The sequence below is a fragment of the Lepidochelys kempii genome, chromosome 2, assembly GCF_965140285.1.
Source record: "Lepidochelys kempii isolate rLepKem1 chromosome 2, rLepKem1.hap1, whole genome shotgun sequence".
Classification (NCBI taxonomy): Eukaryota; Metazoa; Chordata; order Testudines; family Cheloniidae; genus Lepidochelys; species Lepidochelys kempii.
In genome coordinates, this window is record NC_136381.1 from 117,590,881 (window position 1) to 117,608,535 (window position 17,655).

The following is a 17,655-nucleotide window of genomic DNA, read 5'->3' on the forward strand; positions in this document are numbered from 1 at the left end:
AAACAAAAAAACAGTCCCCGCCACAGAGCTTACAGTCAAGTTATTACATTGCAGTGTCTACTCACCAAATAAGATTAGTTTCATTCATGGCCTCCTCCCCTCTGTTTTTTACCTTCTGTCCTTTGGTCACACTCAAAACCAAGAACATCTGAGTTTGATTCAAAGTTGGATTTTAAGTGCTTCGGGGCAGAGATTGTCTCTTCTCACATGGCATCGTCATAACTTTCAAAAACCCACCTACCAGACAGTGGTTCACCAAAGGCTCTATGAGAATGACTCACTACGCCGCATTCAGCAGTATCAAAAATTCTAGTTGTGTGCGTCACTTTTCTTGAATAATTCTTTTTCTGTAGTCCTGCTTCATTAACTCTCCTAACTGACAAGTTTTTCCCTGATCCAAGCATTTATTTCTGCTTTGAAATGTCTTGTTAGACAAGCCTCAGAGCCCACTGACTCCTCTACATTTCTGTTTTTTTCACCTATTACTAATGAAATGGTCGGAGTTTAACAATCCATTCTGGCTGCAATTTTATTGCTAATATTGCATGGATTAGGGAAGTATCAGTGGCTACACAGATGTAATTTCATTCATATCTGCTGGCAGGATACACATAATTTGCAAAGAAAATTGCTACTTTCTCCTCCCCCATTTTTGTTAATAACAAAATTCAAACACTTGGTTGACTCTTGAAGCTGTTGCAAGAAACTCGTGTTGGGTTTTTTTCCTCCTTGTTTGTGCTCTCCCTTGAGCTCTAATAAAATTTCAGAAAGAAAGTTACAAGAGCCATCTTTCTCGTTAGGGTGGTTCATCTTTGAAACATTCTCGACAGATTGTAAATAAGATGACCTGGTGGTGTTTTTCAAGCACCCAGCCAAGTGAGGGCATTTCAAGTCTGTGCTTAAACTAACCACTTAAATGCCTTTGAACATAACGCATGTGGCTCATGGAACAGCACTTGGCAAGGGTGCTGGAACAATTGGTATAGTGGGGGTGCTGAGAGCCATTGAACCAAACTGCAAACCCTGGATATAATAGAAACCACTTCAAGCCAGGGGGTGCAGCAGAACCCCCAGCACCCCTAGTTCCCAGATCCATGGAACTTGGTCCTGTGGAGATATGACCTCTAACATGGGCAACCATAGCACGTGAGTCTGTGAACTAATTAGAAACTAAGAGAGCTGGGCCTATTTTTTGCTTACATGGAAAACCTCCAAGGAAAACTTAGCACCATGGCACTGATGATTCAGTTGGGGTCTCTCTACCTTCTGCAGTATTACCAAGGGAGAGTTGGAAAATTCTAACAAAGTAAATTGCTTTTTGCATATTTTTTTAAAGTTAGACCTAATCATTGAAAGGGACCTCTACAGATCATCTAGTCCATGACTCATGGCAGGACTAAGTTTATCTAGACCATCCCTGACAGGTGTTTGTCTAACCTGCTCTTAAAAAACTCCAGTGATTTAGATTCTACAACCTCCCTATGCAATTTATTCCAGTGCTTAACCTTCCTGACAGTTAGTAAGTTTTTCCTAATGTCCAACTTAAATCACCGTTGCTGCAATTTAAGCTCATTGCTTCTTGTCTTATCCTCAGAGGTCAACGACAACAATTTTTCTCCCATCTCCTTGTAACAACCTTTTAATTACTGGAAAATTGTTAGTATGTCCCCTCTCAGTCTTCTCTTCTCCAGACTGAACTAACCCCATTTTTTCAATCTTCCCTCATAGGCTAAGTTCCCTGTAAGCTGCTCAGCTGCACAGCATCCTTCTTAGCACTGCACAGGCGCTCAGGAAACCCACCTGGGGGGAGGGGCATCTCCCCAGGCCCAGACATAGCCTGGCCCCCAACTCTGCTGCACCTGGAGCACCCGGACCGGCCAGAGTGCCCCTACCCTGGTCTGAACCCAGCCACAGCTGGGGTGGGGCGGCCCAGCCAGGCCCGAACCCATCCCTGGCCCAAACCTGCTGAGGGAGGGGTGCCTATCCTGTGGCCCCAGCCCCAGAGCTGCTGCGGCATGGAGAAGTGCCCCCCTCCCCAGGTGCTGCTGTGGTGGGAGAGACAGCTGGGGAGAGTCCTCTCGTGAGGATGTAGCCCCAGAGCACCCTCCTGCACCCCAAACCCCTCATCCCTGGCTCCCAACGTAGAGCCTGTACCCCCCGCTGGAGCCCTTACCCCCTGCACCCAACCCTCTGCCCCAGCCCTGAGCCCCTTCCCACACTCCGAACCCCTCGGCCCCACCTCCACCACATAAATTTTATTATGTGCACCAATATGCAGGTGATGAGTTTATGTTGCACATAACAAAATTCATTCCGCACGTGAGGTGGAAAAATTAGAGGGACTGCTGCTCATACATTATGTTTTCTAGACTTGTAATCGTTTTTGGTGCTATTCTCTGGACTTTCTCCAATTTGTCCACATCCTTCTTGAAATGTGGCACTCAGAACGGGACACAATACTCCTAATTAGCATGGAGTAGAGTGGAAGAATTATTTCTCGTGTCTTGCTTCCAACACTCCTGCTAATACATCCCAGAATGATGTTCACTTTTTTGCAACGGTATTGCACTGTTGACTCATATGTAGCTTGTGATCTACTATGACCCCCAGATCCCTTTCTGCAGTACTCCTTCCTAGGCAGTCATTTCCTATTTTGTATATGTGCAATTGATTGTTCCTTCCTAAGTGGCCTTTGTCCTTATTGAATTTCATCCTATTTACTTCAGACCATTTCTGCAGTTTGTCCAGATCATTTTGAATTTTAATCCTGTCCTCCAAAGCACTTGCAACCGCTCCCAGCTTAATATCGTCCGCAAACTAACGCAACTATTCCTCTTTAAAAAGCTTAGTCTTTGGTTTGTGGCATTCAAAAATGACCTACAAGGAGTTAGGGAACTATTTGTTTATATATCCAGTGCAGGGTCAGTTAATAAACCTGCACCTGCAACTTTACACAGAAACCAGACAAGCTCGTTTGTTTGTTTTAACTATCAGAATGAACATAGTTGTGCATATTACCAGTTGTATAGTTGGTACTGAAACCTCTGTTTAAGATTACCTAGTCATCAGCCTGGCTAGGTCTGCTTTATACCGTTCAGGAATCACAAAGCAGTGTTAACACCAGCATACATGGGCAGTTAGGGATTTCTCTTGCATAGAGGTATTCTCTGAGATAGAATTGACTGGCACCCTTCTCACAGCCCCCATTCTTGGGGACGTGGCTGACAAAAAAAGGATTCGCAAAAAGAAAAGGAGGACTTGTGGCACCTTAGAGACTAACACATTTAAAAAATTTCCATACGGCTAAATTCAGTGCCTTGCATAATGACAGGTTTCAGAGTAGCAGCCGTGTTAGTCTGTAGTCTCTAAGGTGCCACAAGTCCTCCTTTTCTTTTTGCGAATACAGACTAACACGGCTGCTACTCTGAAAAAAAGGATTGTGGCAGGAGCACCATTGTGCACCAACAATTCCTAGCTGCCTGAATCTCTTTTTAGGGGGGCTATGCATTAAGTGCCATTTAGAGCATCTTTCAGGCTCCTCTAATTGGCTTCTTGGCACTGGACTGGGCTTGAGGATCAGGGGATTGCAAAGAAGGCTTATACCTACCTTTCTGATACTCCCCATCAAGCTTCAGCAGGCACCAAATTATTGGGCCTGGGGATCTGGCTTGATCTGTCCTCTGCAACATATAAACTGTTGGACCCAGAAAATTCTTATGAGATTTTCATTGCAACAGTGAGACATTAAGACACAGGCTTGTTCTGATATTTATTTTTATGCTTTAGTATTGAATATTCTTGTCTGTTTTCCTGTGTAAGGAACTATCACTGCTGGAACGAGGCATGGATGGCAAGACCTGATCTTCCCGTTGGTTTTGGAGGATGGCAAGTCGTAGATAGTACTCCTCAAGAAAACAGTGATGGTAATCCTGCATGCAGTCTTTGTATTTTAGTCCTTAGACTGAAGTCAGTAGCTGTGGAGAAGATTTGGAGATGGATTTCTCATTCTCCCCCAATAGATATAAAAGCACCAATTATCTCAGTGGGCATAGAATTTGGCCAGAGGAAAACAAGACACTCTGTGCCATAATTCAGCCACTTTTGTTGGGTTAGGTGGTATGTACTTTATATAGTATTATGTATTAAAGACCAGCATTCCATATTCTGCAATACCAAAAGGTTTTGATGCAACCCATGTATAACCTTGACTTCTTTTAAGGCGGGAGGGGGGGCTGCATATTGTTTCCCATTGAAAGCATGTTCAAAGCAGAATTTCTGTGCATACTGATAGGAAGGATAGGAATTTTATAGTGGACATTACTTTGAAAAAATCACAGGTGAAACATAGAACATTTTGATGAAACCAAGGGCAGGTCTTCACTACCCACTGGATCGGCAGGTAGTGATTGATCTATCGGGGATCGATTTATCGCGTCTCGTCTAGACGTGATAAATCGATCCCTGAACGCGCTCCCCGTCGACTCCGGAACTCCAGCTTGTAAGAGGTGGAAGCGGAGTCGACAGGGGAGCAACAGCAGTTGACTCGCCGCCATCCTCATGGCCAGATAAGTCAACCTTAGATACGCCGACTTCAGCTATGCTATTTGCGTAGCTGAAGTTGCGTATCTTAGGTCGACACCCCTCCACCAGTGTAGACCAGGGCAAACTTTATTTAATCAGATTTCTAAAGTGCCCTCACCATAGTATTTAGGTGTTGGTCCTACATTTTGATACTGATTGTTACAGGTTGAGACTTATTTACATCCCCCTTCAGTAAAGGAGTAGCCCTCTCCCTTCAGTCTCAGCAAGTGGCATACGCTGAGCCCAGGGATGACTTCAAGGGTGGGGAGAGACTGTGGTATTTTCCACAGCATGGCCACCCAAAAGTCAAAGGGCTCAAGGAGAAAAATGGAGAAGTCATGGGATTCCGGATTCCATGAGCCCTGTGACCAGCCTGCAAGCCAACTCATAGCACAGTGGAGTGAGGAAAGGACATGTGGAAGGGAAAGGTGCCTGATCCAAAGAACGTTGAAGCTAATGAAAGGACTCCAATTGCCTTCGCTGGAGTTTGGACCCAGCCCCAGGAACGTTAAATGTATTTGTGATAACAGAGCTGCCCTGTAGAAGAGTGAGAGGGGATGTAACGGTTTTAAACCAAGTATTTTGGGAGTATATAACATATGCCATAATGCTAATTTCTCTCTGTAAATTCCTGTGGCTGCATTCTCTAGATGGTAGAGAAAAATGAAAATCCACTATTGCTGTTACATTTCTTAATTTCCTGCTCACTCAATTCAAAGATATATTCTTAAGACAGCGGCAGTCAGATGTTTCCTAGGTTCACACTCTGACAGACTGAGCTCCTCCAAGCTTGTCAGCTTTAACTCAAATCAGCTTATACTGAATGACATTTCCAGCACTTGAGGCTTATGCTAAACAGTGAAGCAAAAAGTGTGTCATTAAGGTGCCAACTGTTAGATAGCTTCAGATTTGGGACTGGATGGTTCACTGAGTTGGTAATAGAACATGGAGCCTTTCCTGTCTGGGTCAATTGTGGCTATAAGTTATTACAACATAAGTTGTTCTGTGGCCTTGAGCATGTGAAATGAGTTGATGCTATCAGTCCAGTTCCTAGCAAACAGGTCTCCATGTGGTAAAACTGGCATTAATTTGGCAGTTGCTGGCAATTCCAGCAGAGAAGAAACAACTGAATGACCTCGGAAGTAGTACCTATGGCTGAGGACTGAGGCATGCTGGTGGGGCAATATGGAAAACGTGGAGCAACGTGTCGGTGCTTTATCAGGGGCTAAACAGCGGACAAAGGGCCTGATTCAGCACTTAGTTACTCCAGTTTTGCACCGGTGTAACTCCACTGAAATCATGGTGAATAGGGACCGAGTTCTGTCAGTTCATCACCTTTCAGAAACTCCCAAATCACTTAAAAAAGGTAGATGAAAACATCACTGTTTTCAAGTAAAAATCAGCGCCATGATCTTACCTTGGTTGAATGTAGCATTTGTGGGTACATGCATGTGCACCTGTGGCAAGCTGAGGTTAGAACATCAAAAAACTAGAGTGGGGAAATATTGCGGGGCCTGGGAGAAGTGTGGCTTAAGTTCCATCAATAGCACTTGTAAAAGCTTTTTTCCCCCTCTCTTTAAATAACCTCAGACACTGAAGGCCTGATTCTGATACTCTTATCACACTGAGTAGTACTTCACTCTGCAAGTAGTCTCACTGCAATCAGAGTTTGTCAGGGTAGCAGAATGAGGCCCTGAAAGTGGAAGGGAAGCAAAGTCTCCATTTTCATTAATGAACAGTTTTGTTGCTGCATCTCACACCTAGCACATGAGTCCAAAGACACCTGCAGTGCTGTACATGTACCAGGTATAATATGCTATCTTTGCAGTACAGATACCAGTGGAATATTATGCCCTCAGCAAAGGAGATAGTCGGGCTTATGACACTAGGTAAAACCTATCTTTTTATTTCATGTACATTGGAATTGGAAAAGGTTCAGAAAACAGCAAAAAAAAAAAATGATTAGGGGTATGGAACGGCTGCTGTATGAGGAGAGATTAATAAGACTGGGACTTTTCAGCTTGGAAAAGAGATAACTAAAGGGGGAAATGATAGAGGTCTATAAAATCATGACTGTGGAGGAAGTAAATAAGGAAGTGTTATTTACTCCTTCTCATAACACAAGAACTAGGGGTCACCAAATGAAATTAATAGGCAGCAGGTTTAAAACAAACAAAAGGAAGTATTTCTTCACACAACGCACAGTCAACCTGTGGAACTTCTTGCCAGAGGATGTTGTGAAGGCCAAGACTATAACAGGATTCAAAAAAGAACTGGATAAGTTCATGGAGGGTAGATCCATCAATGTCTATTAGTCATGTTGGACAGGAATGGTGTCCTTAACCTCTGTTTGTCAGAAGCTGGGAATGGGCGACAAAGGATGGATCACTGAACCTGTTCTGTTCATTCCCTCTGGGGCACCTGGCATTGGCCACTATCGGAAGACAGGATACTGGGCTAGATGGACCTTCGATCTGACCTAGTATGGCTGTTCTTAGGTTCTTATTTTAAGCGAATGGTTTTGGCTAGTTGTTTTTTCCCAATCTAGCACATTCTAGATATTTACTTTAACTAAAGATAAAGAGAACAAATTCAACCTTTTATTTCTCTTCCCCCTCTAATCTCAATTCAGGTATGTATAGATGTGGCCCTGCTTCTGTTCAAGCTATTAAACATGGTCATGTCTGCTTCCAGTTCGATGCACCTTTTGTTTTTGCAGAGGTATGTACCTTAAAAAATAGTGTTTTGCGTGATTTAAATGCGACAGTAAGTCAGTCTCTAGGTATAATACATGGACTGCAATGTTATTTCCCATTACAACTCATGTAAAATAGAAATCCTGTCATTATATTTAGATCAGTAGGTTTGATATGACACTTGTGAATGATAAAATTGATGAAGCACTGCTTGCCAAAGTAGTAATCAGAAGAAGTTGCTCCAGTTGAAATGAAACCCCAGTTACCAGAGCAGCAGAGAAAGTTACTCGCTGCTTTCCATAACACAATCTGCATTGGCCCCTGCCTCTCATTAACGACTGTAACAGCAGGCAGGCTCCCCGGCAGGCTCTGAAGCTCTGGGTGGTGGTGTAAGCTCTTTGGGCCAGGGCATGTATCTTCCTGTATGTGTTGACAGCCCCTAGCACATTGTGAGGCTCTATTAGAATGCAAAGTAATTGTGCTCCTGCTGAGATGGTGGGGCTCCTCAACTCAGGACAGTACCTTTACAAGCATCATGGAGACCAGACTTGCTGCCAGGATTTCTCAATCTTCACAAATGTGTTATTAAATAGCTATTGATTGTTCAAAAGGACACAGTGGGCCAGATCCTCAGCAGGTGAAAATTGGCTCCAATGACTATACATGGAGCTACGTTGATTTACACTAGCTGAAGTTCTGGCCCTGCAACTGTACTAGGAAATCCATATGACAAGTGTATCTGACAGCTAGTTTAAAGTATTACCAAATTATCATTAACATTAAACCCTTTTTGGAAGTGTTTTGGGCCCCAGTCCAGGAAGGGGGCTTAATGTGCTTAATTTTAAACATGCATCTAGTCCCGTTTAAATCAGTAGGACTTGGTGATTGTGTCATTGAGTCAAGGGGAAGATATATTGGCTTTAAACACAACAGAAGACGTAATGCTTTGTTATTTAATTTTATAGGTAAACAGTGATATTGTTTACTCAAAAGCAATGAAAGATGGGACCAGAGTGATTGAACACATTGATAAGACCCACATTGGGAAATTCATCTTGACCAAGGAAATTGGTAGTGATGGAACCAAGGACATTACTGAGCAGTACAAGTTCCAGGAAGGTAACTGACTGCACATGGCAAAATGAAGTGTTGTATATACGGATGTAGATTTTTCTTAAATAGGTCTCCTGTCATTTATATATAAACCTCTAGCAAGGTGGGTTCTCACACAGCTTTCTCCAAGTGGCGTATCTTAATTCCACCTCAAACTTATTACACATCCTTCTGTAAGAACATCTCCTTAGGCTGTCGCTCAAAAACACCTTGGACAGGAGTTGCTATATCTGAAAACAGAGGATAACCATGGATGAATTTATTTAATTCAAAATAGGAGATTTTAAAAGTTGTTTTTCATCATCCACTTCAGAAGTGTGACAGTAGTGTGACCCTTAAAAGTAGTGGTGACTAAGGGTCAGCCCATCCTAGGTCACATGGCATGGCCCTTTAAAATTCTGGGAGGTTTTGAAGTATGCAAAGCCCTAGGAAATAAAACGTATTGGTGGAAAGAAAGTGACCCTAGAAATAAGTAGCATGTGGGAGAAAATCAGTTACTGTTTCTTTAAGGGCCTGCAAACAGGAATTTTGCAGAGTGGGTGAGGCAAGGCTCTTCTCTTACCCAACCAACTGGGGTGAGCTGAGAAAAGGGGACTAGCTCATTTTTCATCATCCACTACAGAAGGTCTGACACATCTTGGGTGACAGTAATTCCTTATGAGCTTCCTCCATGTCAAATACAGTATCTTGGTAAGTGCTTATTTTTTAACAAAAAAGGGATGAGTGTCACACAGCCCTACCACCCTGAGACTGTTTCCAGTGCTAAAAATTAAGTCCACTCGGCTGTGCCACATGTCTAGAATCAGATATACTCAAAAGTAGGTAGTGTTCTTCCATCTTCTCTACTAATTTACTTTAGCAACACTCCCCCATTCATTTGTGATATTGGGGAAGCAGAGAAGGATCAAAATAACATTTTAATCCCAAATAAGCTGCTTTACCCAGGACTGCATGGTTGGAGTACAGAGTTTTTGCTTTCTAAGTCCCACTGGTCAATTGAGTTTAGATTGATAATGAACCACAGTAATTATTATCTGACTATTGCTTCAAGTATTCACTTCTTATATTTCGCTATTCACACAGTGTGATAGATCACCTACGTCATATGGTAGCATTTCTGCTCCATGACTGGATGATTCCCAAATCCACAAGCTATCAGGATGGCTCAATGAACACTTCAGCACAAATATTCAAGCAACTGCGTATGTGCATGAGTATTTGGAACATCTTGTTTTTCTGTGAACAAAAAATTCACAGAAAACAAATAAGGCAAATATCATTGAGTTGAATTTGCTATTTTTATTTTTAAAATTTGCAAGTGATTTTTTGTTTTTATTTGCAGTATTTGCCAATCTCTGACTGGTACCGTAGTTGGAAGTCCCAGCAAAGAGGCCAAGAACTGAATGGACATGAAGACTGAACTACCCTCTTACTCATAGATGTGGTCTCTTTAGTACAGATTTGAGGCACATTAGCTAGCCAGTTTGGTTGGGAAGCATGCATTACCCCTACCACTGCTCAAATTGTCCTCTACTTAGCTCCAGGTCTCCAGAAACCTAAGGGCCAGATCCTGAGATCATTAAGGTTAAGGGGAGTCTTTTCATTGACTAATGAGTTTAGATCTGGCCCATGATCTGGTAGTTTTTATAAGCGCTGAAGTAATTTAAGAAGAGAAATAATTTCAAAATATTTGTAAAAGATTTTTTTAGGTGTTTGTTACTGCCATATACAAAACACCAATCTGGACCCTGGGAAAGTGGCATCATTATGAACCTGGTAATTAGGTTCTGTTGTTTCAGTTTTTTTAACATAATTTTCATCTTGTCCTAGGCACAGAAGAAGAGAGACTGGCCCTTGAGACAGCTCTGATGTATGGCATTAAAAAGGTTACCCAGGATACTATGGAGCAGGCAGGGACCGATGTTGACATGGACTTTCAAGTGGAAAATGCAATACTTGGCAGTGACTTCAAAGTCACTGTAACTTTCAGAAACAACAGCCACACCCGTTACACTGCAACAGCCTATCTGTCTGGCAATATTGTGTTTTATACGGGTGTCACGAAGAATGAATTCAAGAGTCATACTTTTGATGTGACACTGGAACCCTTGGCATGTAAGAGGGGGAAAACTTTAAGCCTCAGCCTTTTGTTTGCTTTCTTATCTGTGTGTGCTGACGCCAGTGAAACTCCCTCTAGTGATAGGCCCAAATTACATAGCTGTGGATAGGGCCCTGGAATGGGAGTCAGGAAACCTGGGTTCTGTTCCTGATTCTGCTGTGTATTTGCCCGTGACCTTACCCTCTGACCATCCACAATATGTGAAATGGGGATGATCATGCTTATCCACAGTCAAAAAGTATTTTGAGTTCTACAGATTGAAAGTGCTGAATTATTAAATAAGTGATGAGGATTGTTATTATTTAATGAGAGAGAGAGAATGGGTCCAGGTGTTAAGCTGTAAGATGTCATTTTCACATCTTTGACCATCTTGTAAGTTCTCAAAAAGGAAAGGGAAAACTCTGGTTCTTCAGGTGGAGGTTACAATGACAAAATAAAAGCAAAATCTTTCTCTTATTTGAGAGAGCCCTACAAGAGAAGGGAAAAGAGTGGCACTGGGTGCACATCTGGCACAAGAGCCATCCTGCAGTTAGAGCGTAGGAGGGTTCAGGACAGGCTATGGGAATACAGTGTTAGGTGCATATTTATGGCAATCTAAAAAGGAACAGCATACATCCCCGGCTAGTGTGTGCTGCTGACCACAGCATATGTGCAAGCCAGTTGAGGGAACATTCCCTACCTGAGATACCATGCACTCTGCGGGGGTGTGCTGTGCTGCTGGTACCCTCTTTCTAGCCCTCTCTGAACTGTTAGGGAGAGATCCTGCCCTGTTGTTTGCCGGGGATAAAGGGTTCCCTATTATCCATTCTGCACGTCTTAGGGCAGGATTTTTCCCCACAACTGTAAATTTCCATTTGGAGCTTGTAAATCTCCATAAAATAATATGAATATATAATAATAATGAAAAATTAGAGATGGACCCTAATCAAAACTTTAGCTCCAGTCTCATATGATGAGTCAATAGCTATTTGTTGGTTGTTTCTAACTCATCCGATTCATTTGTGAGTATTCAGTAACTGTTCATGTACTTTCTCTCTGCCGCATTGAGTTGTTCCAACCAATTTTATTATAACAAGCACTTTTTAAAGTGCTTTGAATCAATTATTAAATGTCGGCTGTAAAGTTGTCAAACTTTATAAAAAATACCTGGCTAGCCATAAAAATAAATCAATTTCAACTCTGGGCTAAACTCTCATTGGCAATCCAATTGCACCCCTATAACTGAGAGAAGAATTTAGCCATAATTTAGATATTCAGTATAGATGTGCAAATATTTCAGCATTCCCTCTGTTTTCCAAGCTAAATTCCACAGGTCAGATTCAGCCCTGTGGTGAGGTCCCATGGAAGGCACTGTGACTCTACTTAACAAAGAGGTTAAATAATGCAGTGGTGCTTGTTTGAATCCTCTGCACGAAGGTGAATTTACTAGGATACGTTTACAGCCACAGTGCTCATTTTTGCTAAGCTGTGGCTATGGTACATAAAACTGCTATGGAATGTTTTCATAAATTCCAAATTCTAGTGACTGATGATGATGAGTGAATTTAGACTGGGCCTCCATCTAGAATAAGCAGCATACCAGGGAGAAATCACTAGGGTTGCCAACAGTCCATTATTATAAGGGACATACCGTATTTTTTCATCTCTGTACAACAAGATTGGGAGTTGCTGATTGTTGCACAAAGCAGCAAGAAATAGCCCTGGTGAATGTAGGTGAGTACTGCTGCTTATTAATTATTATTATTATTAATAATAATAATAATGTCAGGAGGATGGGTGGGGTGAGGGTGCTAAGAAAACAGTCCTTTATTTTTTAAATAGAATGTTAGCAACTCTCAGAATCATCTTAACGTATTTTGAGAAATGGGAGCAGAATTTGTAGGTTTAGTGAAATAGCAAGAAGTGTGTGTGTGTGTATTTTGAAGGTAATAGAATATCACTATATGATCAAAATGCGTCAAGGCATTCTTTCTAGACTACACTGCTGAAAGGAGCAAAATAAGTTTTCAAACAGAAACTGGATGTGTGATTTTTCAGAATAATGATTAAAGGAACTGTATGGGTTGAAAACATCTTTGAGGATTTGAATAGCTTAAACCTGCCAGTGCCTTCAAAGGTGCTATTGCTTCCACTCAGTTATATTTAGCTTTCCCTGTCTTTTTGAAAGGCTGCTAGGCAGCTCAGTTTTGTGTCTCCCTGGGCTTTCCCGGGCACAGTAAGTTGTATTGGCATCTTACCAGCATACCCGCTGCAGAAATGAGATTCCATTATTCTTTTTTCTCAGTGATTAAATTTAATCTGAAATGTTTCTCTTTTTTCCATTGTAAAATAAATTCCATTTCTAGTACAACAAATATTTTTTACACAGATAAAAAACACCTAGTCTTGATTATAATTAAAGATTTGAGATATGATGAGAAATTCATTTACAGGAGATGGGACCACATCAAAAAAATTCCAGGCTGGCCTGGTGAATCTAGTTCAGGTGGTCATCATAGGAATGGCTTTGAAACCCACTCTAGGAACCCATTTTGATGTAGGTGGCTCAAGAGTGGAAAGAGGTATATGTGATTTACCCAGTTTGAATTCAATTTCATGGGTGTTTGTACAGTGCCAAGCATACTGGGGGTCTAGTCCAGCATGACTCTGAGGCTCCTAGGTGCTCCGATAAAACAAATGAATAATAAGTGGGTGGGAAATCTTGATATTTTTTACTAATGTTGGAAAAACTAGACTGGAGTTTGCTCAGGCAAGGAATCAAGATACATATTGTGACTGATCGCCTCCTAGATGATCTATGTGAGCTTCTGCACGTTGAATTCTAACACCGTTGCTGGACTGAGAGTTGCAGAGAATCATTGATTTTAACTGTATTGAACGGCATCTCAACATTCCAGCCCAGGGAGCTATTCTTTTCAATAATGATCATCCAGGACCAGAGTGACAGCTCTCAAGGGAGCGGGGTAGTGCGTGTCCCTTTGCCGTGTGGTGCATGTAGTGTTGAGGTAGGCCAACAGCGGGCATCAGCAATGAGCTCTGCACTGAGGAACAGGAAACCTTGCCAGTAGCACTGTGTGCATTCACACCTCCAATTGGCTGCTGTTACCGCCTGCATGGGTACCCCTCAAAAATAAGTGGAAGGGGTATGGAAATGAAGTAGAGAAGTAAACATTTAGAGGGAGATTCTCCAAGGGCATTTCAGCACCTCACTGTCCCATTAAAAGCCCATGGGAGTCATTTAGTACATCTTGTTTATATTACGGTAGTGCCTCTGAGCCCCAGTCAAGGATCAGGGCTTCATTATGCTGGGCCCTGTCCAGACATGTAACAAAGAAGATAGTCCCTGTCCCAGACAGCTCAATCTTAAATGACAGGTGGTGCACAAGAGGAGGACAAAGGTAACATACGAAGAAAGTTGTAGCAGAAAAGGAGGCATTGCAGCTTTTGTCTGACTACCTAACTCCCATTTGTGCCTTTGACAGTCTCTTCAGTGGAGGCAAATCTGTACCGTATCTGCAGGGCATCAGCAGGACTGAAAGTAATAACCGGTAACTATACTGCTTTCAAGCTTCAGTTTTATTGTGTGCGTTTGTTTTTTCTCCCATCAGCTAAAATTTCTGAGGTCTTAATCAAATCAAGTGAGTACATGAGTCAGCTGCTGGAACAGGCCTCTTTGCACTTCTTCGTCACAGCACGTCTCAATGAAACGAAAAAGATTCTGGCCAAGCAGAAGACCTCTGTACTGCAAATCCCCAAGCTGCACATCAAGGTCAGTTTCAGGAATGCAACAAAGGAACCTAGCAACTATCCTGAGTTCAGGATACATTCTGCATCACCATCACACAGACCTCTACTCCGTATATCTACAGGTTGGGCCAGCACTTAGGTGGCTAACCTGGGGGTCTTTTTTCAAACAAATTTAAAAGCTAATGTTATAAACAACTTAAAACAGAGTCATATATAAAAATAAGTAGAGTTGATTGTATCACCTCTAGTTCAGTTGCCTCATGCTTCCCACTCGGACCCTGTTTTCAGTTGCTTATAACTTTGCCAGATTTTAACGTTTTGGCTGAAGTTTTCCATGTTGGTGTGTGCTTGAGGCTGAATTTATTTGTTGTTTTTTGAAAGGCTCAGCAAAAATGAAGAAAATATGTTTTGCGCATGTTAAACATATTCTTACAACTGTTTTGTTAAGGTCTAGCACTTCCATGCTTTGGAGAAGGGACTTGAAATTTGGTAGGGACATCACCTTGATGTCAGGGATGGGCCTTTTGCTATCCCCAGGAAAATTCACCCAAGCAGGCAAAAGTTACAAGCCTCTGAAAATTCTCATGAAATACGAAAGTGTCACTATGGTCTAATTAGAGAATGTAAATGATTATCAGTATGGTCTTCAGAGAGGATTCTGTTTTACAGAGCATCTCCTAGAGAAAACCAACAAGTCAAATTAACTTCACTTATCTTCAGTAGCCAAATTTAAAAAATGTATAATCCTGTATCTTCAGTATTCAGACAGAACCTCTGACACAAAATCCCCAAGTTAAGCTCCAAAATAGCTTATTCACCCTCCTTTGTTGTGATGAAAGAATAATTAATGAAAGCGATAGGTTTTAGCCCAGTAACCATCTATTCTATAAACAATAAAAGCTTACGGTGACCTGCAAAGGGTAAAAAAAAAATTAAATTCGTTTTGTGCCCTATTTGCTGCTTTGTCATGTACAAAGGTGTCCTGCTTTTTGTTTGGTTTTTCTTCTTTTAAGTGCATGTAAGATAGAGGTGATAGGGACTTCTGCTCAATTTTAATTTTAGAAATGTGAGCAATGCAAATCTCGTCTTCCCGAACTTTCTTGGTAGACTTTGATATGTGAATTGGGTGACTACTTAATCCTTAAGTAAGGGGAAAGGGTGAAAAATACTATTCCCCATATGTCTTCATATATACATCTTGATCTTTCTATGTCCGACTAAAAGATCATTGGAATTAACCAATTAATGGGGAAAATATACCTCTTTCAAATTTAGCTTGAAGCCAGGTCTCAATAAGAAGTGTGCTAAGGTGAAATTCTGCTCAGTTACATCTGTGTAAACCCAGAATAACTCAATTCTTATGGAGTTAAGTGCTTTTGATCACAGGAGTTAAGTAAATTAGGTGCCCAACTTCCATTGATTTCAAATCAATTTTGAAAATCTTACTAGGGGCCTGCCTGCAACTTTAGGCACTTTTGACATTTTGATCCTAAACGCCTTATCCTGTACCACTGAAGTCAGTGGGAGTCTTACCTTTTACTATTTCAGGGTGGGGGTGATCAATCCCTAAGTGAGGATATCAGGATTTGGCCCATAGCAATCTCTTAAACTATTAAAAGTAATGTTAAAAACAAAGTACTACTGACTAGAATTGGTCAGTGAAGTGGTTTTTATCCCCAGTGGAAAACTTCTGAGTTTTTGTCAACTCCTCCCGCCCGCACCAAGTGTTGATGGAGCAGGGGGTAGCTAGAGTTTTTACTTGAAGGGCTTTTGTTTTTTCATTGAAAAAACAATTTTGGATGGGAGGAGTGGGGTGTGATGGGTTGGATCACAGAAACCCCCTTGGGGCTCCAACTGATGTGCCAAAACTGCTTCTGCTCCTGCTTTCCTGCCCTGGCAGCTTGGGACTTCAGAGCCTGGCCTGGTTTGAGCCAGATCCGCTAGCCTGCTGCAAACCCAGACCCAAGTGTGAACCACATCCCCTAACAGCTGTAGGCTTAATTGAAAGCAGCTTAAGAAGTGTTCCTGTCCTCCCAGTGGGGTCCAAACCCCAAATAAATTAGTTTTACCCTGTATAAAGCTTATACAGGATAAATTCAAATTGTTCGCCCTCTATAACGCTGATAGAGAGAGATGCACAGCTGTTTCCCGCATCTCCCCCTCCCTACCCCTCCCCCAGGTATTAATACATACTCTGGGTTAATTAATAAGTAAAAAGTAATTTGATTAAATACAGAAAGTAGGATTTAAGTGGTTCCAAGCAGTAACAGACAGAACAAAGTGAATTACCAAGCAAAATAAAACAGAACGTGCAAGTCTATGTCTAATACAGTAAGAAAATTGAATACCGATAAAACCTCACCTGCAGAGGAATTCCAGTAAGCTAGCTTTCACAGACTAGTCTCCTTCTAGTCTGGGTCCAGCAATCACTCACACCCCCTGTAGTTACTGTCCTTTGTTCCAGTTTCTTTCAGGTATCCTGGGGGGTGGAGAGTCTATTTCTTGTGCCAGCTGAAGACCAAATGGAGGGGTCTCCCAGGGGTTTAAATAGACTCTCTCTTGTGGGTAGATACCCCTCCTTCCCGCTGTGTAGAATTCCAGCTATAAGATGGAGTTTTGGAGTCACATAGGCAAGTCACACGTTCATGCATGACTCAGAACTTACAGGTAGCAGCCATGGTTCACATGCTACCTTGAACGTCCTCATGTAGACTTCTTATGTGGATTGGAGCCTTCCAAGATCCCTTTGCTTCTTGATTGGGCACTTAACTTGTAAATTCCTTTCTAAAGAAGCTGACCAAATGCTTTACTAAGGCTACTTAAAAATCAAGCAAGTATACAGCCAATATTCATTACTTCAAATACAAAAATGATACATGCACACAAATAGAATTAATAGATTCAGTAGATCATAACCTTTACAGAGATATGTTACATGGCATATGTAGCATAAAACATATTCCAGTTATGTCATATATACATCCATAAGCAGATTTCCATAAAGCCTTAAGGGGTGCACTGTCACAGGGGGGACTCGATGAAAATTTGTCTGTACCACTAACATCAATTTGAAGATGTAAGAGGGTCTTTTTGACTGGACTGTCACAAATGTGGCTATTAGTGCTATCATTGCACATCAGCCATGTGGTGTTATACACGCAGTGTTTTACCTCATCTGTGCTTCATCCATTTCCTATTCTTATATACAGGGGGTTTTGAGAACAACCAAATAGAAAGGTTATATACAGAGAACAGGCTGAGCTGGAGTTCCCTCCAGAGCATTAAAGAGGAGTGCAAAAGAATGGAAAGCTGTGCACAAGACCTTAGAGGATCCTGAGTGACACAAACCAGCGCTCCTAATTTTATACTATAGAATAGGGGAAAATATTTCAGTAGTCC

At 41.8% G+C, this 17,655-nt stretch overlaps 1 protein-coding gene across 1 annotated transcript in view; it reads left to right on the forward strand.

Annotated features, from left to right (window-relative positions):
* The window catches only part of F13A1 (coagulation factor XIII A chain), an 88,805-nt gene that overhangs the window by 61,954 nt on the left and 9,196 nt on the right, over window positions 1-17,655 (forward strand). Inside the window, exons 9-13 of the mRNA XM_073332122.2 lie at window positions 3,820-3,923; window positions 7,214-7,302; window positions 8,243-8,396; window positions 10,221-10,505; window positions 14,118-14,278. Of these exons, the coding sequence (XP_073188223.1) occupies window positions 3,820-3,923; window positions 7,214-7,302; window positions 8,243-8,396; window positions 10,221-10,505; window positions 14,118-14,278 (793 nt within the window). The remainder of the gene's footprint in view (window positions 1-3,819; window positions 3,924-7,213; window positions 7,303-8,242; window positions 8,397-10,220; window positions 10,506-14,117; window positions 14,279-17,655) is intronic.